This window comes from Manacus candei, unplaced genomic scaffold, assembly GCF_025592945.1.
Source record: "Manacus candei isolate 608988 ecotype Guabito, Panama unplaced genomic scaffold, ASM2559294v1 h1tg000065l, whole genome shotgun sequence".
Lineage (NCBI taxonomy): Eukaryota > Metazoa > Chordata > Aves > Passeriformes > Pipridae > Manacus > Manacus candei.
The window spans coordinates 5,421,710-5,444,777 of record NW_026138113.1 but is presented as its reverse complement, the minus strand read 5'-3'; the positions used below and the strand labels follow the sequence as shown (position 1 = coordinate 5,444,777).

Genomic DNA, 23,068 nt, shown 5'->3' with positions numbered 1-23,068 from the left:
GATGCTCTGGACATGCCCAGAATTTCCTTGTATAGAAAGGGAGAATTCTTGACAGACAGGTTAAAAAAAAGAAAAGAAACCCAGCATGTGACCAACTCAACTGAGTAGCTTTACTCTGCACATAGGTAACAGACACGCTGTGGAATCAGGCAGAGAAGGTCGTGTCTGGCAATTCCAGCAGGGCTTAGATGTGACACGAACAGGACTACGTGGCTCTGCCAAGACTGGAGCTGTGGTTCCAGAGATAAAGAGGCATCTGTAAGAGTTGCTTCCAATAAAAAGTCACCTTCTCTTTCCTCTGATTTGTTTCCAATTAGACTATCCTTCTCCTTCCCTTACAACTTTTGGCACTTTTTCAAGCATCTCACAAACACGTTTTTCCTGTTTCTTTCCTGCCATTCTGTTTACCCAGAACGGCTCAACAGGAAGTTTGAGTCCCAGAGCTGGCACAAGTTAAACAGTGAAGTGTAAACCTTGAAAAGGTTGAGAGGGTAAAGGAGGAGTATCCTTTTTAAATACCCCAGCAGCAAGCAGAGATCCCCCAAGTAATTTTATACTTCTGTAAGTCATGATAACATAAGCACAGAGCTTTTCCATATGCCTACGCCACATTATTTGAGATATACCCATCCTTAGTCTTATCCTTACGCTTAACTTCAATTAAGTCAACAAAGGTTTGTAACAGAAAAAATAGTAAGAAGCCACTTCTTTCAGTTTTCAAGATCTTAGCAAAATGTCACATTAAATCATGGCTTACTAATGATAATGTATTCCAAGTTGTGAGTTTTATTCACTGAACTACTTGAGACGAATAGGAAGTTCCCACTACGGACCAAGCCAGTTTTTACTTACCACAAATAATTGTAAAGGCTGTTCAGCAGGCAAAGGGGCAGAATTCTTTTTGATTTTTACAGAAACTTTAGCTGCTTCTTCTTCTGATTGTTTCCCTTCTCCTTCTTCAGAGTATTTTTTCCTTTTAACTTGACGATTTGATCTTCTCTTCTGCATGCAGGAGAAAGAAAAAAAAAATAAGTAAGAGTTTTCACACAAAACTTCCCCTAACATGAACTGTACGTTTTGGGACACTCTAAGCAGTATTTCAGCTGTATCTAAAACCAAAGGCCAACATCTGATATGAAACATGAAATATACAAATCACAAAGGTACACTATTTTCAATTAATTATTTATTTTCTGTTTCATATAAACATTTGATACTTTTATTTTTAGAGTTCAAAAGCAAACACAAACCACTATTTCCAGAGCAGTTTGGGAGAAAAGCTGATATGTAACAGATCTCCCATTAGCATCAGTATTTCAACAGCAATTTCCTAATGCTGTGTAGAGTGCTATCATCCAATTCCAGAATCAGAGGGAAAGATACAAAATATGCTGCAGTGTCTCTACTAAACAACAGTGCTATATACAAAAAATGGGGAAGATTTTCACTAGATAATATTGGTCAAATTGCTGATGAAGTCTGACCTGATGGCTAATGAAGCTGGTTGCTTTGTTAATGTACTTATTTTCTCCTCCACCTTAATCAGGGCTTGTTTAACAGCATCATTTGGTTTACTTTGCTGTTTATCTCTCTAACCTTTCAGCCTGGTTTCTGCAAGAATCTGAGGACAAGTTTCAGCTGAAGAAATAATGTTCAGTGTAAGAAAATAATTCCTTCTCACTCAGTTTCAAATATTTAGATTATTAGGTTATTGCATAATCCTTCCAGCCCTCAGCACCAGTATATGAGACACTGCCTATTTAACCGTAAGATTAATTTTTAAATTGGATTCACTGGATAAAAATAGCAGTATCAAACTAGTGAGGTAACATCTGAAAACACTGCGATCTGCTTTGGAGAACTGACCATCATAAAAATAAAATCAGCTGAGTAAAACTATCTCTACAAAACAAAGGGTATTTTTGTGCAGGAAAATCCACTGCAGGTTGCAGTGTTGTACTACACTGTGGTGCTCAATTGGGAGAACAAATGGTGAATAGAATGAAGCCCAAAATGCTGTGGTCACAGTGGCTTCTGCAGAGCAGACATTAAGTAACAGTAAGATTGCAGCATAGGAACTTTTCTTCCTGACTGTTAAATTCAGCCCTTGGTCTGGCTGGTATCTGGTAAAAGACACAGTTATACTTCAACAGCCACATCAGAAGTGTTTTAGTAAGGTAGATAAGAAAGTACATTTATATGAAAAGTCAAAGAATGGGCATCACCATTCCTCTAGAGAGGCTACATATATGACTACTCCATCAGCTTTCCACAATTTTAGATCAGCTATTTTTCAAGAAAGAGTGAGTGCGTGTGGGGAGGGGTGTTCTCCCAAAAAGGAACTTCGACTTTAAACAGACACAGTAATGTCACATTGTAGTTAAATCAATAATAGTCAGCTGACAGAAGTAGATTTTAAAAAAAGAAAAAAGGCAGGTAATAAGTGCAATACAAAATTATGTAACTGGCATTTTCAATTCTTCTCACTATGTCTTCTCTTAAAGCATGAAGCGATTATCAAAACATTGACATATGTTCTCCAGCACATTAATATATAACCTGAGCTGTTCAGAAAAAAACTTTGTGTTTCCCTGAGCTGAGAACCACGGTCATAAACAAATGCTGTAAGACACAAAATAAAGTAGTACCACACATAAAAAAAATTAAAAAAAAAAAAAAATCAATGTATTTAAGGAAGACACCTACTGTGAAACTAAGCATACAAAATGAATTAGGGGGAAAAAAGACCTAAAATTGCCCCCCAGAGCTTAGAAACAGCTATTTAAAACAGAAATTAGGAACAGCTCTTTGAAAAGAAAATCATGAACATGGTTGAAAACTAAAGAGAGAATGGATTAACGAAGTAAAGCAATTTGTCTTTCCTGTTATGCTTCTCCCCATTTCCTTGGGATATAATGGGGCAGTGCTGTGACATTCTGCAGTAGGGTTTTTGCTCTCCCATGACACCCCTTCTTAGTTCTACCCTCTGTTCCCTTCTTGATACCCCCTGTCTATCCACACTAGAACTGAAGATGACCTTTGTCATGCTGAAAAACAAATATAAAAGCCCCCTCAAGAGCAATGAGGAAAAGAAAGCAAGAAAGACATGATCTTCAGTCTTTTGTATTGGGTTTGTTGGCCCACAGATTTATAATCTGATAAGAGAACACTATTAAGTTACAGTACTTCAGACCCACCGAATCTGCTTTCACCTCCTTCAGTGTACTAAAGGGACTTCCTATACTAAGACAAATTTCCAAGAGAAATAAATAATTTCATGTTCCCTTCCAGGTAAGCTTTACCTAAGACAAGCTATCACTTAAGTTAATAAAAAGTCATTCTGGGAAATGGCTTCTGATCCTTTTTCCCCCCCCCAGCATTACTATCTGTGAAATACCAGAGGGCAACTCAGTATCTCATAATTGGTTTTTGACAACTGTCATCAAATAATGCAATTAATTTTTATTCAACAGCACCTTATTTTGAATATTGATTTCATCTCTGTGGATGAAATCACCACAGGATAAAAACCTGCACGTTTCCATCATAAAATCTCACTTCAATGGAGATTGCCCTAAAGCAAGAAGTTATAATTCTATTACTAACACACACATAAACAGAATATAATCTCCTATCAACAGTTCATGCTTCTTTGTGCACAAGTTTTAGAAATCATTAGCTATTTTACTATATTATACCAGGGCAATCTATGAACAAATTGCAGTAAGAAAGTTACAAGACAGCTATTCCTCAAGGGAATGACTCGACCACTTCAATTCTTCATCTGGCACTCCCTACAAGTATTCCACAACCAACTAGAGCCTATCAGCACATTGATCATCGTTCCCTTCAGATTCACCACTGCAAGAAATCTACTTTTTCTGTTTCTACAGAAGCAGAGCTCAGAAAAAACAGTACAGCTCTAAGCAAACATTTTAAATGTTCTCAAAGATCCAGCTTCACTAACACAAGTCTCTCCTATGAGGCAAACTCTGCATTTTCACATAGTCAGCCAAAGTAAGGATCAGGTCTAAATGCACACTCAATGGGAAGTATTTACAGTCTCACATCTATGGACTTCTATACTGAAACTGAACACATACAAGCAGGGCATTGATGTCCCATTACAGAAAGGGAGTTCTAACCTGTAGGATTTTCTGATTTTCAACTTGGAAAAGTAGCTGATTATGAAAGGTTCTACCTAGGAAGTGGACAGCAGTGGGAGAGTAACTGTCACTGTGTCAAAGGGTGTGTAACTTTTTGGAGAGAGGGGATAAAAAGACCTGCAGAAATAGCAACATGTACAAATTTAAAAGGGAAAAATGCTGACTCCTTACCTGTGAGTCTTCATCTTTCAGTGGCCGCTGTGGAGTCTGTTTAGCGTCAGACAATTCATCTGAAGATTCATTTTTCCTTTTCTGCTTCTTACCCAGTGTGATGATCAGCTTCCTGTAAGAAACAAAAGCCCAGCACCTAAGTGAATGCCATACACTAGTGTACATAACTCCAGGATTAAAAGTACCACATCCACTAGCAACACCCATATTTTTACCCTAAAACTCAGAAAGCACCACTGACTAAAAAATTAAAAATAGGTCTGAAACACCCTACAGTCGACTGTATTTTACACTAGTATTGTTCACTAGTGTGAGCTTCTTTGCCTTACTAACACAAACTCTCTATCACACCAATATTAAATCTTTAAACAAGTAACAGAAATGCAAAATCCAACATTTAAACCAGCTGAAAATGGTAAACTACAAAGTTAGCAGAGACACCATCTGCAGATGACAACAGTAAGTGATTTATCATAAACAATTTACCATCGTAAAATGTATCTTATAATTTTTAGTAAAAAAAAAATAGCTGTGGAGAATAATCTAAAAATGACTCAAAGCTGTCTGATATGCAAAACTTTTATGCTTAAATTTAAGTCATTCAGTGATGAAAATGAAGGAACTGCATGAATCCTTTTTGCCCTTAAAAAACTTCATAAAGGTATATCCAAAACCCAGCACTTTTATCTGTAAATAGTCTTAGAACCCACCAGAATATGTTAAGAACCAATATTGCCCTGAATAAATTAGTTAAAATTCTAATAAAAAAGCACCAATTATTTCTTTGTTTGGATTTAAAGATTACACTATAAACCACAATAATAATTCAGACTTGTTTTCAACTAAAGGGTGTAAAAGTATTTCTTTTTGCATTTGACATGTGCCATATTAATACTCCTCTTTAAGTATGTTGCAGTGGCATAGTAATTCATAATCATTGCAGAACGATGACAAAGTATCCAATAAAAACACAAATAAACAGCTGTCCTAAAAGACACATTTTATATAGTTTCTAATCATCAGATCCATGTAACAGAAAATGAGGCAAGTTCCTGCATAAAAACTGCTTCTGCCATGTTACGAACACATTAAACACAAGAATTTAGTCTTTATACAGACAATACATTTTACACCAAAATAGCATTAAATATATTGGTCACCTGAAAAAACTACTGATGCGAAGTTGGTTGGAACACTTTTATCTCATTCACCTCTCTTTGCAAGTGTCCAAATAAGGGAACACACACATATTTACTATGTCCAAACCAACAGTCCACACAGAAAACAAACATCTTGAATTACTAAAACACCATGGAAAGTTTAAGCAACATGGCTTACAAAAGATTCTGGGTGCATTTTCAGAAGCAATGAACATTTTCATAGGTTTTCAATATTTAAACACTATGTATGTTCAGTGGAAAAGTTTAAAAAAACCGCAAAATCATAAAAGATTTTCCATTCCCACGTTTTTTACTTCTAGCACGAAGGGAACAGCACTGGGGAATGCCTATTGAAATGGAAGTTGCAGTCAGCATAATCACAGAGCTGCTTGTTCACAGAGTTGTTTGTTCACAAGTAAATGCTGGTCCTTGGCTTTTCATTAGGTGTTCTCAGTTTAATTATTACTTAGAAAACTTGTTTCATAATCACAGGAAATAATTTCAACAATGAACACACTGTTTTTCTACGTTCTTCAAGGTTAGTCTGAGGATTTTTCCCCCCTCACTTTCCAAGCTCTGATTAGGAATCTTTTTTCGTTTGTTTGTTTTAAGACTGTTGGATTCTCGGGTATCTTTCCAATATGACTCTTTCTGGTGATGGACTTGGACAAATCACTTTTTCCATTTTTAATCTCACTTTGTTTCATCAAATTTAAGTGTTACATTAGCACTTGTCAGCTAATATGTGAAATTAGCTAATACATTCCAAAGTGTTGCAGACAAGGCACACTGTGATTGACCTTCTGAGCTCGTTGTTAAATGGAATTCTGGATGCTACAATTTAATGCGGATTTAAAGGGAAACCTGGTAAACTTATGAGTGAGATCATTCATGAAATGATACCCATCCCACCAAGTTCCTGGTTTGCATCTTTAGAGTTTGGGAAAATAGTAAAAAGTATCATGTATGTTTTCTCTGCTCTAAAATTCTCCCCGTTCCTTCTGGCCACTCGAGGAGAGCACCACTGGTAACACACTCTTCTGAATTTTGTCCAGAAGTTACTAAGGGCAACAAGCTGTGCTGATCTGGACTTGTCCCTTGCAGACCTTTTCACTGAAACAACTGGACATAGAGCATATTCAACTCAGGGAACTCACATGATATAATCTGTAAATTACTATTTTTTTGACCAATAAATAAGATCCCAAGTCTTCTCTTTGATTTCGAGCAAGGCATTAAAGGCCTGATATATGTATGGCATGTAGAGATGACTGGCAATCTGACAAACATTTTGGCTTTTAAATGAAAAACAAGAATACTAACAACGAAGAAAAAGGAAAAATTAATGTTCTTGAATCAAATATGTGTTGAGATATAAGACAAGCTGGAATAATCTCTGGAAGACTTGGTCCCTCCTCAAAGCCATCTTCAGAGTTCTTTTATATTGCTCAGTCCAGTTCAGTTCTACTTATCTCCAAGGCTGACACCTGGTAGGTGGCACCTGTTGCAACCTTTTCCAAATTTTGATTCTCTTTTGTGAAATGTTAGATTAAGACAATTCATAAATGCATATTTACTATGCTAAGCATTTCTATCCATGCAACCGTAGCTCATTCTCACTTCATGCACTACTGCCTTGTATTTTAGGTTCAGGTTCCTTTTGTACTCAAGAAGCATAATAAAGAAATAAGGGGTTGCAGAGGTATCCACTGAATAGCAGAGGATTTTAAGGACCTTCTGTTTTAGAACACAGGATTATTTTGTGATTAGACTGCTCTAACTACATCTTTCCTTGCACATCTGTTCCTCTCCCTCTCTGTAGTTGTAGTGTCTCCTTGTGTTCACCTCTTGCTCTGCCCCTGCAGTCTTACACGTAACACTCCATTTCTGTCAGCTTTTGTGTCTTGCCTTGAGCTTGTATTCCCTAACCCCCGTACTTCTCTTCACAAGCTTCTCCCTGAAATTTTCTTAACATCTTTTCTACATGTTGCAGATCAGAATGTTTCCTCCTCTATACCGATATGGTGCCAATGAGAGGAATAAATGCACAGTTTCACTTCTTTCTGATCCAGTGCCCAGAATCACAATGCACCTTGCTATCAGAAGTTGCTGAATGACAGTATGGTGCTAAAGTCATGCATTTCTATCAGTAAAAATGCAATCTGCTCATATTTTGGCCAAAAACTTCTAAAAAAATCTGCTATGTGAAAACAATAATTTTCAGAAGCTTGTAAACTGGATCAATCCTGTGAAATATTTTCATTGAGAGAGCAAGTTCTCTTGCCAGTTTATAAATTTCTGCATGAAAGCATAAAGATCCTTGGCTAAAATCCCTTTTTTCCTCCCTGAAACAAACTGTTCTGAACAGAAACTATCTATTCTGTTTCTATGAAAAGTTAAGAGCATACTATAGACACAGAATAAATATCACTACTCCAATTTCACTTTCTCCTTTTAAAATTTAGAATTATCTTATTACATAACATCTAGAAATACTTCAACAATCCGACATTGTAGATTTCTTCAATATATATTTCCTTCTTCTGTAACTACAAATTAAAGATGTTTAGAAATTTACACCACAAAGCAGTTTAACAATAAGCCATCTCAAGAGCCAGTATTACTTCTGATCTTCAGCACAAGACTTCTAACACTGTCTAGAGCCACAAAGCTCCAAGAGTTAAAGTATCAGTAATATCACCAGGAACCACTATTTGAGGAACATTGCAACTTCTTCCTTATACACGAAGAACCACTAAGAATGTGCTCCATTCCCCTTCTGTTCGATAGCAGTGAATGCGATGGAAACATTGTCAGTACTTTGAACAGCTTTAAAATGATGAGTATTTAAAACCTTCCAAATAATGAACATGAGGAAGTATTAAAGAGAATAGGAAAAAAAAGAGAAGGTGGCAAATATGTATTAGGCATGTCAGGAATCGTAAGTATAGCTGGCCTCCAGTGCATGTCTTCAATACATCATTTTAATTCCATTTTCCCAAAACAGAAAAACACCAAGTAACTAATTATTAGTGTCCAAAGCCACCTCCCAGATATTTTAATTTGTAGCCAAAGCACTTTGCTATATTAACAACAATAAAACTCCTATGTTATCAACATACCCATATCTATCACTAAAAACGTAGCAAAAAATACAAAGTAGATATTTTCTTGATGAGATAGAATATCCTCTTGGAATGAGAGTTAAATCGCTGGTATAAGGCCAGTTTCTCTTACTCTTCTAGGATATGTTTAATAAATAATACCAATACACTTGTATTAGCTACTGTCTCCTTCTCCAGCTGTTATTTCAAATTAATACCTTCTGCACTGTGCACAGATTTTTTAAACACTCCTGTAGTATTTTTGGAACCAGCAGTCATTTCAAGCTCATACAACACTGAAATAAGAATGCTACACAACACACAAGTGTTTGGTTAGTTATTTGGTAAGACCACACCATTTTGTATTCATACAGTTTGCAGCAGAAACTTTATGTCACTGAAATCCTAATTATGCATCAAAACTATAATCTGGAATCAGAGAAAACTTCACCAGGGAGTCACAGCTCAGTGCATGCAAAGATATCCCAGAAGGATGATTGAATTTGGAATTTATGTGCCATTTTAATCATGACAGAAGTTAATGATCTTAACAGATGTAACAGAACTCAAAGATTCAGCGAGCATCCCTTCCTTTGACCAGCATTTGCCTCACTTGCATGAAACATGAAGACAACTCACAGCGTCTGCCTCGGGAAAATCAAGTTTTAGGTATTTATAACTCAAACAATACAGGACCAGTGTGCAGGTGAATCACTTCCCCTCCTCCCCACATCTCCTGTTGCTACCTGAGTTTAAGAGAGTTTCAAACCATCTTAACAGTATCAGATCAACAAGCAAACAAAGGTTATCTGTCAGGGTCTTGGATCCAAAAATGCTCTGTCTTGTAAACAAGGTTTGTGAGACCTACTTCAAGGTTCAAGGCAACAATGACATTTCCTCATTTGAGTAGTGCACAGGATCAAATACCACTTGCTGGATTTATTACTATGTAATTTAAGGGTTAATAAATAAAATCCCCCATTGCTCTTTTAGCACATCAGACAATACAGCCATTTCTGCTAACAGGAAACAGTTCTGAACTTAAGGACTATCACCCTGACTCAAACTTCTGTAAACTGAGTGCTTAGAATTTGGGGAATCTGGGCAATTTATTTATTAAAAAAACCCAAACCTACATGTAGTCTACTGATATTGTCCTTTACATCACCAGTGCAGAGCTGCTGCTTTTCATCAGGGCCGTGATATTTAATTTTATGTTTGAGTAGGTGGGAATACGTTGAGAGCTATAAAACCTAAATGCCAATCTACTTTTTTGAACAACAGAATGTTCACAAATTCATAATTCTTCGTATCAAGTGGTAAGAAGTAGACTTTTTAGTTTAAATATGCATCACCTTAGATGGAAGAAGTAGAATCAGTTAGAAAAAGCTTATAAATGGAAACAAGTTCTGTGCAAAAACATGAAAGGGTTTAAATAGATTCCCAAACGTCAATGCACCTTGGTAAATAGCCAGGGTATGAAAAGTGGTTCTGGTGTCCGCAGAGAAATTGTAAAGTAAATTTTAAAGAATTAATTTAATCAGTAATCAATGCACAAAGCAAACTGATTACTTTATTTGGTAACACTACATATATTATACATGCATTCTTCTAATAATTTCTGTCACACCCTTACAATGTTCTTGGTAATAATATAATTTAGTCATTTATCTTCACCTAATAATATAATTTAGTCATTTATCTTCACCAATGCTTATGGTACAGAAACTTTACTAACCTCTGGATTCAGTTCTAAACCATTTGACTAACATTAATAGGCATTACTTCTTTGACATGACAGCTGAGTACTAAAAACCTTAAACCTCACCTTTAGAAACTACAGCCTGCCCAGGAAGTAACTGCTGGCAATTTTTAACTAGCAATGATAAATTGGAAAGAAGCATGCTATAAATTTTTCCTGTACGTGTAGATCTCAGAGGAATCACTAAGTAAAATATAAACAGCTAAGACGAAGCCACCAAACACATACTAATTGCACTTGAGTAGCAAGGAAAAAAAGATAGTTAAAAATCATTCTGCCCCCTAAATATAGATATAGTAGCTAAAATTCATCTTGATCCCAGATGAGGGTTACTCAATATCAGTAAAAACTGTGCTGTATTACAATTAAAAGTACACTTTTTTGTGTGTGCTGATGGTTACCAGGCAGTTTTATAAAGGTCTGTTCAGCAACTCATGTTCCAGCTCCAGCTCTACCAGAGCACCAACCCACAGTGTATCATTTTCAGTGAGGGACAACTGTAACTCTCAAAATCCTCCTCAAGAGCAATACAGGACATACTACACAGACAAAACCCCTGTAAGATGTAAGCAAAGTCCATGATCATAAAAGAGTTTGCTGTTTAAGTGCTGGACCACAGAGGGTACAGTTGTGCTCACATTGAACGGGCTGTGTTTGCCGCTAGCAGAGATTAAAACTATTTCACAAATGTTTTCCAAAACAAACAATTAAAATCAATATATTTGCTATAGTTTCAGCTCTTTCAGCTCCTCATCAGCCTGCAAATTGACCAGGAGTCACCCAAAACCTACGTCCCACTTCAGATCTTCTCAAAACCACACAACTCTGCACCTCCTCTCCCACGGGCGATCCGACCCCTCACTGAATCAGCTTTTTAACAGTTCCTGAAAGTTAAACATGTTTGCTACAGAAAACACTGAATGAAGTGTATTCATCTGGGATGCACATATCACACTGGAACTCCTCCTAAAATGGGACTGCAGATGCACCCAAACAAATTCTGCCCTACTGTTAAAAACGTGTATTTTGCTTATTCTTTTTTTACTGTAAACCTTTAGTGGCTTTAAGGTTTTATCGCTGGTAGAAAAATTAGTTGATAATTGTTTGATAACAGTTGGAAATTGTTTACTTATGTTTCTAAAATTTGAGGAGACTTCAGGTTTTATTTTCTGCTCAAATGCAAGAAATGTTATATATACAACTTGGTTATTTTTTAAAGTTTTTCCTCCTTATTGATTAAAAAAATATATATTTTTTTCATCCTATTTTAAACAGATCTCAAAAATCTTTCTTTCCAAGAAAAAAAACCACCTGTTTTCATTGAACTGAGATTCTCACAATCCCCTTCTTGCCCAATAAAGCACTTGTCTTTTAAAGGTATTATTTTAGCATGGTAAAATTTTCTCCCAACATTCAGTCAGAGCTTGTTTTTTTTTAAGGTAATGAGAAAAACCAAAGGAGAAACCCACATGCTTAAAAACTCATTCCTATTTTGACATAGTAATAAATCTGAGAATGTGTGTTCATTAAGAAATATTTTCTTAAGAACGGAAGTCAGGAAGAAACCTTTAAAAGAGTTGGTTTAGCCTTCTAAAACACTTATTAGTTATTTAGGTTTGTTCTACTCTGAACAAAACAAATTTTATTAATCACACAATTTTTTTAACCACCTTTGTAAAGACAAATAAAGCTATTCTATGGTAATTATTCTTCTGTAAGATCAGTAGTTAATTTGCACAGAAAGAAGAGCCTGTAAGATTACTCTTTTAAAAAATCGAGGCCTTATTGCAATTACTACTCTGCAAAATCAGTGGTATATTCTTTGCTAAACAGTTATTTTTCGTATTTATATCAATAATATAAAACAGTGCTAACTCAACACATGAATCTGGATACAAAAATGCACTCTCTGGATGCCTCAAAGCATTTGATTTGCTGCTGGTCACCTAAATACAAGGCAATTCTGTGAAATCTGTAATACGAGGCTCCAGAAGACTCTCTTCACTGCTTTTTAACAGAACCTGACTGCTAAATCTTCAGATATACATCCTACCTAGTTAAAGCAATACCTGGCAGCATGATTAAGTTAATAGAGAGCTACTGGGGCATTAGCTGATTAAACTGGTAAACAATGGGGAGGCAAACCTTCGCAGCTCAGTGCAAAATTATATAACAGTGACCATACTTAATTAAATGGGAGTTCCTCAGCATCTTGCAGGCACTTTGCATCAAGCACAAATAACCATGGTTAAAAACATGGTTTGAGAAACATCTCTTTCTCAACTGACACCGTCTGACGAAATCCTGAAAACTGATTTGAAGTGATGTGCACAGCGAAGCGTTTCACGAAGACAAAAGTGAATGCAGAACTACAAATTGGAGGTAACAACCTATATCCTATTATTTTTTGTTTAAAAACAGTAAGAATATTATGAGAACTATGGAGTATATCATAAGGATGATACTTTGGCAGCCTTTGTGAATTATCCAAAAGAATCAATAAGAAGGACAAATCATAAAGCTCCATGAAACTGCCACCAGCTAAATGACCCTGTAAAGTTTTTTGACAGACCCACAAAATGTTTGTTATAGAACGTGAATAAACTCAGAAACATGAAAGCAAAATCAATTTCGGAATACACATCCAAAATCCCATCTTAAACAAGATGGAGAAAAAAAAAAAAAAGCAGTACCCAGTGCACTTATGACCAGCATCACATGCCAACCCAGAATCAGAAAAGAAAGGAATTAACACCATGGAAGTTCACACTAAGAATCAAGTGTAGTGTATGAACATAGTATGTATAACCTTCACACTATAACTACTCAGTGTTGTTTACTTCAAACATATAAGAAAAGTACTGATCTCTAGGAAAAAAAAAAGAAGAAAATGCAGAGAAATATGCTGATTAAAAGAACATTCATTTCAGCTCCATACATGAGAATATACATATGTATATGAGACATTTAAATTTGGAGAGATATGCCAGTTAATATTTCTGCTACCACAAAAAGAGCATCAATATAAAAAAAAAATAAATATCAGACTGTAGCTATGATTTTCATTTCCAATTCCAACTGACACACTTAACATGGGAAATCAAATACTTTCCTTTAGAAGTATACAGGTGACATAGGTTAGCTGTGGAGTCAGAGGACATGTCATCTACTGAATCCCTTGGAGCCTTCTAACACCTAATGTCCTCTGAAAGCTCCTTACCCCAAGGTATCCACACACAGCTTGACCCAGCTGAGTCTGCAAAGTTTTTGAGAAGGCAGATTAAACCGATATGACCGAAGACTACAGAGTGCTTAGAATATAATTTTTCCAATATGTGCTTTACTTTTGATACACGTGATATCTGTAATCTTCTCTTTCTTGGAAGTTCATTAGGCTTCCAGTTTCTCCCCATGCACACTGTATTGAGGCTACATGCCAAAGTATTGAAGCTACATGCCAAAACTGATAAAGACAGCATTTATAATATAGAGAAACTTAATTTGGAGTCAGAACTGATTACAACGCTAGATGAAAGATACTTGGGTCCATGGTTCAAAGTGAGTATAGAATATTTTAGATTATGAATTTAAAGTAATTCCTTTCAAAAGGACAGTCCTACATTGATTTTATCTAAAGAGAAAACAGAGCATTCTTGTTCCTGAATGAGAGAGTCCACACATGGACTTAATCAGGAAAAATTCTGTGTAGGCAGTGGAGGCGAACATTTTATTATCAGTAAGCACTTTTCATTTTAATCAAGGATTTAGATCTGAAGAGAAGACAGACATTTTAATCTACTTACCCAATTTTTGTTTTCTCTTTAATTTTGGATGAGGAACCAGTTTTCGGCTTTTTGCTCTCCTTGTCCTTTGGTTTGGATTTAACTTTTCTGCCCTTCTTTTCGTCTTTTGCTTCAGCTGAAACACTGGGGAAATTTTCAGGGCTCATTACTCGTGGAATGTTTCTCTCTCCTCTTTCTTTTGCTTTTGCAATTGCTTCAGATATTATACGATTTGCCTTCTCTTGTTTACTTTCCAAGTCTGTTTTTTTCTTCTGCTTCTTTTCAGACATTGCCCTCACCTGGGTATTCTGCATCTTAGTATATGATCCTGAACCATTAGTCTTCTTGGAGGAAGGAGGCTGAAGCAAGAGAGAAAAAGTAAATAAAATCCCCTTATTTTAAACGTATAAAGAAAAAGCTCAAGTATTTTTTATACAGATATGCATTTTTAAAAAATGTAGCTGTCAGGGACGCATGCAGACACAAAAAAGGAGGAATTCAGTTTATACCACAGAACGGCGTGGGTTTCAGAGTAACTACATCAATTGTGGGTTTTAAACAACCAATCTACGCACTGAAAGTCAGTAAAAAATGTCCTTCTAAAATTCTCTCAGCCTTCTCTCCACATCTGTAGTTAAATCCTTAACCTTTCCAGCATTCCCATACATTTGACACACACATCCAACATCTCCAGCAGAACATGGAAAAGCAACGAGCTCCCGAAGGTAACAGCATCAGTGTTTCGCCTTTAGTAGGATACCAGGACCACAGTTACCTTAAAGCAGACGAATGATCTACAGGACTGACTCGGTGATAAACACAACAGACGCTTGAACAACACCAAGATTAAAAAACAGACAAAAGATAAAACCAAAACTAAAATTACACAGCTCTGTATCCGTAAAACGATCAGATAGCAGCGTTTCTTTTATTCAGATCCACATACGCTCAGCGCCTTGGTTAAAAAACGTAACTTGTTTTTATCTTTCGGGGTTTTAATGCCCGTTTCATGGACGCAGAATTGTTTACTGGGCTGATGAGCCTCTCCTGCAGCCAGCCAGGAGACATGTTTTTGCTTTCCTCCCCTCCCCCTTTGAGGAATGGAAAGAATTTCCTATTCAAACACAAAAACCCAGCAGATAACAGTTATGTTACGTTCTCACCCGTAAATGCGCCTCTGCCTACAGCAGGAAGAAAAGCCACCAGGAATTTCCACACACATTTTCTGGGCAAACCCCGCGCACTTCCCGGGATACATGTCCTATAGGTGCCTCATGGGCGGCGGGGGCGGGAGGCAGGGATGGGGCCGCTCCCGATGCCACCTTAAAGCCCCGGGGCTGGAACAAACAGCCGGACCCAGCACGGGAACAGCTCAAGATGGCGATGCGGCTCCCGCAGCAGCAGCCAGTAATAAGGAAGGTTATTCAATCCCATTAGCCTTTTAGCCCAAAGAACCCCTCCTCCTCCCACTCATTCAGGCTCTCACTTACCCTTCCTCTTGGCCTCTTCACTGAAGACATTTTTGGCGTCAGACAAAGACTTGCCCTCCGCTTTTGCAGCACCCCAGGCAGTGCTCAGGAGGAAAGCATGGGGAGAAGATTGCTAAATGGCCTATTTAGCGAGCGGCAGCCGGGCCGTGCACGGCGCTCCCCGAGCACAGAGCGGCTCCCGGAGCATCCCCGCGCCCTGCCCGGCGCGCTCCCGCCGCCCCCGGGCCGGGCCCGGCCCCGCCGTGCGCGGACAGAGGATCCCAACAAAGCGCGGAAAGAAACGCACAAAGCATCAAACGGCATCAGCGCCAATATTAGCGCTGGTTAGACCCGCTCCCCGCGGAACTAGGCCAGCAGATGGTGCTACCCGTCATTATTCCATTAGGCTCCGGTTTAACCCCCGCGGGGATCGGCTTTAACCCTTCCCGCTCCCCGCCCGCAGCGCCGCCCACAGCGGCCGCTCGCTCCGTGGAAAACCGTGGGAACCGGGCGCTGCTCCGTCCTGGACCTCGCTGCGCTGCGACCCTGCGGCTCCAGCCCCGGGGATGGCACGGGGGGACAGCGGCTCGACCCGAGCCTGTGGCCTCAAACAGATTTCGCTCTCCAGTAGACTTTTTTTTTTTAATCATTTTTCTTGCATTTAATTCGTTACTATAAGCTGGCAGCAGTGACTACATAAGCATTTGCTGACAGGCTTCCCTGCTTCCTACAGAAAATGGAAGAAGTCCTTGGGTTTATGCCTCTCCCCTGCCCGGACCTGCGGGACCCTGCGGTGAGGACCTCGCTTACTTGGGACTCGGCTCTGTGGTAAGCGCCTCTTCATTCCCAGGTTGGTTTAAAGCGCTATTTTAAAAGATCAGACAAGTTTTTATATACGTCTAGTCAACATATAAAATAAAAACAGAAAGAAGATACGGCTGGGTTTTTTGAAAGGCTATTAAAAAGACCAAGAAGCTTTTGACAGCATAGCTCTATCGTAGCAATACCCTTGATTCTCAGAAGCCTGTTCAAGAAGAATGAAGAAAAATGAGGATTTTATTTCTGTTTTGCTGAATATATACTGATACCTTTATTTTGCAATATGGATGTTTTTCCATAGAAAGTTTAAAATATTGCAAGGATTTTGAGATTGTTAATATTAGGCCCTACAATAAAACAAAATTTCACTTAATCTATTTCAGATTAATTTCAAAATTAAGTTCATTGTCCAGTGAAAACACTAATGGTACCAATAGATTAAATGGTCTCTTTCCTTAACAATACCATTTAAATTCAAGGATATTTTTGTAAATACGCAGCTTAATCACAAGGACAACGATTACATATTAATTTTACTTCTGAGAACTCTGGGAAAGATGTTTCTACATTATGCTTACAGTAGCTATAAAAAAATACAGGGATTTAGCTTTTAGGGTTATTATTTCATAACTTAGTAAAAATGCTAAATAATGTACTATTTTGCATTTTGAGATCAGCTAAACAAAAAACCCTATTCCTAATATACCCTTGGTATAATTTCAGCTCTAAGCCAAATGCTACTAAAGTCAGTACTGTTACATTGGTATGTTCTTGAACATTCCTGAGCCAGAAACAAACAAACAAAAATGCTTAATAATTAAGTAGGCAATACAGAAATGGTGGCTTTTTCATTAATCCTTTTACAATCATCTTCCTAGATATTTTATTCCTTTAAAACAAAGTTTCTTTGCTACATTTACTCAGAGGTCAAAGCTGCCTTCCAATTTATTCCTCAACAACATTTACTACATTCTTACTGTAGAATTGTGAGTATGCTGGACAAGGCTCCTCTGTGTTATAATTCCTCAGGCTGACCCTCTGCTTCTTGCTCTGTACTATCCCTTCCGAATTCTGTCTCCTGCACTGCACAAACATTAAGCTATTTCTTAGAAATCTGAAACCATCTTTTTTTAATTTTGCTATGACATTTCTAACCATATGGAAATTACATTCATGAACAAGCAGGAATGCACCAGCCAGCCATTCTAAGCTAAATAAACCTGTAATGAAACCTTCAAGAAGGTCATAATTGTCACAAAAAAAACAAAACTGGAAAGCAACACAAGTGCCTTGAGATTAGAACATAAAACACACTTGGACTACAGAGGACAGGATCAGTGTGTACTTAGCAACCAAAGCAACAAAAGCCACCTAATTCAGCAGAGGTCTTTTATTCTGATAATAATTCCATGATTCCAAAATATGCATGGCTATAAAATGATTGAATGCTTATAAACCATCATGCATACTGAAAACCATTTCAAAAGCTACACAGCATCTGTAACAAAAAGGGAAAAGCCTTTTGCCAAGCTGAAAATACCCCTTCCCCCTTAGTGAGCAGGAGTGCAGATCAAACATCCTAAAGGAACGTATCCTTTCACCAGTGGCATACAAACCTATTCCATCTAGAATAAGGGAGATTCTTAACTGACAAACACATAGGAGAAGATGGAAAGGAAAACCCTGAGGCAGCTACATATTTAAAAACTGAAGATTTTATTTGGAAAAATATGTTTTTACTTCTCACGGTTGCAAAGATTATCATCCAAATATAACTGAACGCAAACCAATGCAATGTTGTCTTGTGTCTGCACAGAGAGAGCTCCAGGGTATCTGCTGCTGCTAATGGCTTTGCCAAGCAGCAGCCGAGCGCAGTGAACGAGCCTCCTGTCAGTTCCCTGCTGCTCCTCACAATCCTGTGGGCAGCGGGGAAATTGGCAGCAATCACGTCAAATTCCCACTATTGCTGCCGCCTGCGAAAGCCATTAACAGCAGCAGGTATGGGCTGTGCTGCTGTTCACACCACTGAACCAGCCCTAAAAATACTGAGGGTGGAACAGATCAGACAACAGCTGTAGACTTCCCCACACATGCCCTCATTCACAGCCAGGGGAGCATCTTCTCAGCAGTATTCAAGTAAATTTGACATTCTGTTTTTCAGGAGTAGAAGGTATCCTACACATACCTCAATGATTTCTTAATTAAGCTAATGTAAAAGCAATCAAGTTACCAGGCAATATCGAGAGATTGAACTATGACAGCAGTCTTCCTAATAGCCAGCGCTACTCTGCTGAGTAGGCTTTTCATGGAAAGGCATTTCTCCAACATTTTGTTGTGGTTGCAGAGGATATGCATTTGAAGACCTTCACTGGCAGTCCTTCCTCCAGTAAGGACAAACCACGATCCCGAACACTTACAGACATCGGGGTTTTCCCCTCGAAGGCCTAAACACATTTTAATTTGCTCCACAACAACTAATATTTCTTCACATCCTTTGTTAGCACTACAAAGGAAGTCCCAAAGAGAAGGTGAGTTTAACACTGAAAAAGAGATCTAACTCCTAGAAAACCTTCCCAAATCCTGCCTTATCTGTTCCAATACTAAAACATGGCTTCCACTGTAAGAACACCTTTCTTACAGTAGGTATGGCCATTCATGACAGAGTAGTATTACTTTCAATTCTATGCATGCAGAATCTTTAAGACCAAGTATCTCTCCTTAGTTGCATCCATATATATATATATCCATTTATGTATTTTAAGGACTGATAATGCTTTCCTCTGAATTTTAATGGGTCACACATTTGTGATTTAATTTTTTTAAAATAATGTTTTTCACTTGTGGATCTACTGACCCAAACATTAGCTACCACTAAGAACTAAATTATGACCTTAACTAGTCTAAGAATAGAAAACCAAGGTTTGAATTTGCAATGGCTTGAATTATCCTTTTACTCCTACTGGTAGTAGTACCCACCTGCAGGAAGATGCTCAGACTAAGTACCATATGCCTGGAGAACATAACAAGTTCTTGCAGGTCTACCAAGTCCTTAGGAAAATCAAGATGACCTTGACATCAACTTCACTAAAAGCAGCTAAAATTAGCCACCTGGAAACCTGATCTTCATGCATTACCACATCATCTTTGTTCATGTTTATTACTAAACAAGGCATCCCTTTGTGCATGTCAAGTCACCAAAATAGTATCAATATCAGAACCATAATACAAATAAATAAATTGCATAACTAATGATTAATCAATAGTTTGGGCTTTTTCCCCAAATCAGCTTATTTTGTCACATCATAATCACATGAAAATTTGAAAACTGCAGTTGCTTTTAAGCTGCTACAGTGAAAAATCTTAAAGGAATATCCATTCCTCAATTGAATTATAAAATTGTATTTATGAATGCAACTTTAAAAAAAAGCATGAACTCAAGTCGGTGATTTCAGAATTCCATTCTAGTACTCTGAACATTTTTCCTCTAGAATAGTCTGCATAAATAACTCTTCCAGTGATTTTTTTAATGGTGGATTTGTATTTCAAAGGTATATCTATTAAAAAAAAAAAAAGAACTCACACCCTTGACAGAGTCCATCTGTAGAAGATTGTTTAAAATATGAATGGGTGTCACTCCACATGTGGGCAGAAAGGAGTCTCCTTTGCTGCATGGCAATCCCAGCAAAAGATGTAGTTTTCCTTAGACAATATACTGGAATGAGATTTTGATGGTTAATCAAGCTACTTCTGCACAACTGATGGGAAGATCTCCTAAATATGCAACAGGATTTCTTTTCTCCAGAGAGAACTCCCTCAGAGTTCCTTCTGAATTGCTTTTTATTTTCTTGTTCAACAGTTGCCCCACACCATCTGCAGGGATTGCTTTACAAAGCCAAGAGCACTGGGGAAATGGAGATCCATGGGGTTCTATCATTTTTCCACTCTCTTTGGTACTTGTATGGAACTATTAAGGGAGCCAATGAAGCATTCCAAATTGTGGTTCTTTCAATATGCTGATAATACTCTTCCTTCTTTTTCTTGCTTATTATCATCGCTCATGCACATCTCAGTGTTTAAGGGATACAGAATTTCAAGACGAGCATATGTGAAACCTAACCCAAATTAAAATAGATGTTACAGACAGATTATAAAAAAAAAGGAACAAGGTACAGGGGGAGAATCTATCTTTTCCCTCTTCCATACTTGTTATCTGTAATGTTGGTAAATGAATGGCTAATGACTACAGCAACATGGCCAGGCAAAATTTTTATCTGTATAACTGTCACTTCAGAATGTAAATTTATGATTTGGGATGTGAAAGTTATTTGTGCCTCACAAGGCATTTAACACCATGCTTATAAGCAAATTTTAAATGAAATGAAAACATTAATGGAAAGGTCAGCAACCTTAAACTAGTCATATTTCTAAGATGAAACATGCACCTGTTTGTGTCACACTCTACACAGGGTGTTGTTTCACATCTCAGTGCCACAGAACCCAGTAATAATATCACTAATCATGTTTTCCCACTAATATAGCAAAGATACCATAGTTATTAGTAGCAGCTTCTTAACCAGTGACTTCCCCTATCATTCACGGGGAGAAAATCAAGCCACTGTTCAGTGTAAGCAGCTGCTACCCTGGGCACACTGTAGAGGCAGCACTGGGTGTTACAGAACGAGTCTGCAGCACACATATTGCTTCCATTTGGAAGACTTGGTTTGAAGGCAGTATTTTGGGGCTCAGTGCCAAATATAATTAGAATGTTTTTTCTGAATATTTAGTAGCGGAATAAAAACTGTGTGTATTTGGCCCGTAATTCTTAAAGGAGGCACTATGTAATGGAGCACATTAAATTGCCAGGAAATAAAAGAAATTGAGAGCTTCATCCTGCTTGCTCTGCCAAGTGACTGCATTGAACGTGGCTCAGTTATCAGTGGCTTGGTGTTCTGTACCCACTTCTCTTGGGTTCCAGTCTCTGATGGTGAACACAGCTATTTGCAAAGTGGCAGACAATGCCAATAAAACCCACAGCCTCAGCAAAACTCCTCAGTGCTCTTTTTCACATGCAGAACCAGTAGCACTCAGTACTTGTATTGATCTAAGCCTCATGCAGTGCATACCTCATGTTCCACCTGTGGTCCCCACTATAAGTATCACTATATATGACTTAACAGGAGAAAACTCTGGGCTCCTATATATGAAAAAAAAATGTAATGTTCATATTCAAGACAACTGGTGGATACACCATTGAATTATTAGGCTCAGACCAAATTCACAGGCATGCCATACCTCTATGGATTTTCTAAAGCCTTTAATACCTATCCTAATGGCAAAATGTTTTAGCAAAAAAGTTCCACTACACCATTTCTTTCTTGCATTTTTGATCATTCTTAACCTTACAAATTTTGCAATTATTTGACTCCTTAAAAAACAGTTGACTAAACTCTGTAATCTATAAAAGGAAAGTCAGGTTTCAGTTCACTGTTTGAAACAAGTCCTGTGTGGGCATCTGGAAATAAATCTGCAAAATACTTCACCAACTACTTATGGACAAGAAAATTCAAACATATTCTGTTTTAAAAAGACTAGTCATTAAAGTTCAAAATCCCCAGATAAAGCTGTACAAATATATTGATTCACTGAACTCTCACATCGTTCAACACCTTCTTAGAAGATACAGGTAATAGTTTGCTTCTTCTGAACCCCCCCACCCTAATTTTACAATAGGAAAAATGTATTTAACATGTAAAGCCAGATAGCTTCTATTACTGTGGGGAATGGAATGCTGCAAAGCAGTAAGAGAACAGCTCTCCCCAACTTTTTTTTAATGACCTTTCATACTCCAGAAAAATATAACATTAGGTGAAGCTGCACTAATTTCAGGTGACAAAATCTTTCAAAATGCTGATTTAAAGGTAAAACAGCAGAGAATTGATTGCAAAAGTCTTCACAACAGAAAACAAAATTAAACTGAATTTTTCCACCTTGCTACCTGCACACCCACGTTCTGTATGGCCATGAGTTTTGTGTGCTACCAAGAGAGTAATTTTCTCACGGTTTTATTTTTTTTACCAACCAGAGAAGGAAGACCAGGAGACAAAACCCCACCCAAACTACCTTCAAAAAGAACAACACACAAGGAGCTTTTTATTCCCCTTAATCCAAACACCCAAGATCAGCTTCAGCATTCCTGTCCTGAGCACCCCAAGAAACCAGCAGAGCAAACATCTCTGAGCAAGGAAAAGCAACAGGACCTTAATTGTAGTTGGTTCTTGTCAAAACTTAATTTCAGTTATTGTGTTCCTTCTACACCTCTCATGGAAGTGGCCTTGTAGGAACATATTTTTATAATTGAAACAAAAATCTGCCATCCTTAGGAAGTTTACTACTGTCACTATTTCCCTCCACTGTCCCCCTTAAAGCCTCTCCATTTGTTACCAGTCCCCAAAGCAGAAGATCTTACAGGTGTGAAGGGCTGTAAAGTGCAAACCCTCGATTCTTTGTACTCTTCTGCTACTTAGAGGAGTCACTGAACATACTGAAGGGATGAAAGAAGGGCAAGTGGGCAAGAACTGTGCAGAACCAGCAGGAACCTGCCCAGCTTTTGTCTCAACACCTCACTCCTGCAAGTA

At 37.8% G+C, this 23,068-nt stretch overlaps 1 protein-coding gene across 13 annotated transcripts in view; it reads right to left on the bottom strand.

The window, feature by feature from the left end:
- Positions 1–23,068, bottom strand: part of CHD9 (chromodomain helicase DNA binding protein 9) — an 89,058-nt gene that overhangs the window by 39,537 nt on the left and 26,453 nt on the right. For 10 of the 13 annotated variants that reach the window (XR_007907501.1, XR_007907500.1, XM_051805844.1 and 7 more), the window contains 3 exons: positions 14,167–14,504; positions 4,338–4,449; positions 853–1,002 (listed from right to left, as the gene is read on the bottom strand). Coding sequence is in view for 11 of the 13 variants with exons in the window: in XM_051805844.1 (XP_051661804.1) it covers positions 853–1,002; positions 4,338–4,449; positions 14,167–14,504 (600 nt within the window). In the remaining 2 variants the exon portion in view is untranslated. Of the gene's footprint in view, positions 1–852; positions 1,003–4,337; positions 4,450–14,166; positions 14,505–15,308; positions 15,571–15,635; positions 16,334–23,068 lie in introns of those variants that run through there. The other 3 variants (XM_051805846.1, XM_051805847.1, XM_051805848.1) reach the window with 2 other exon arrangements.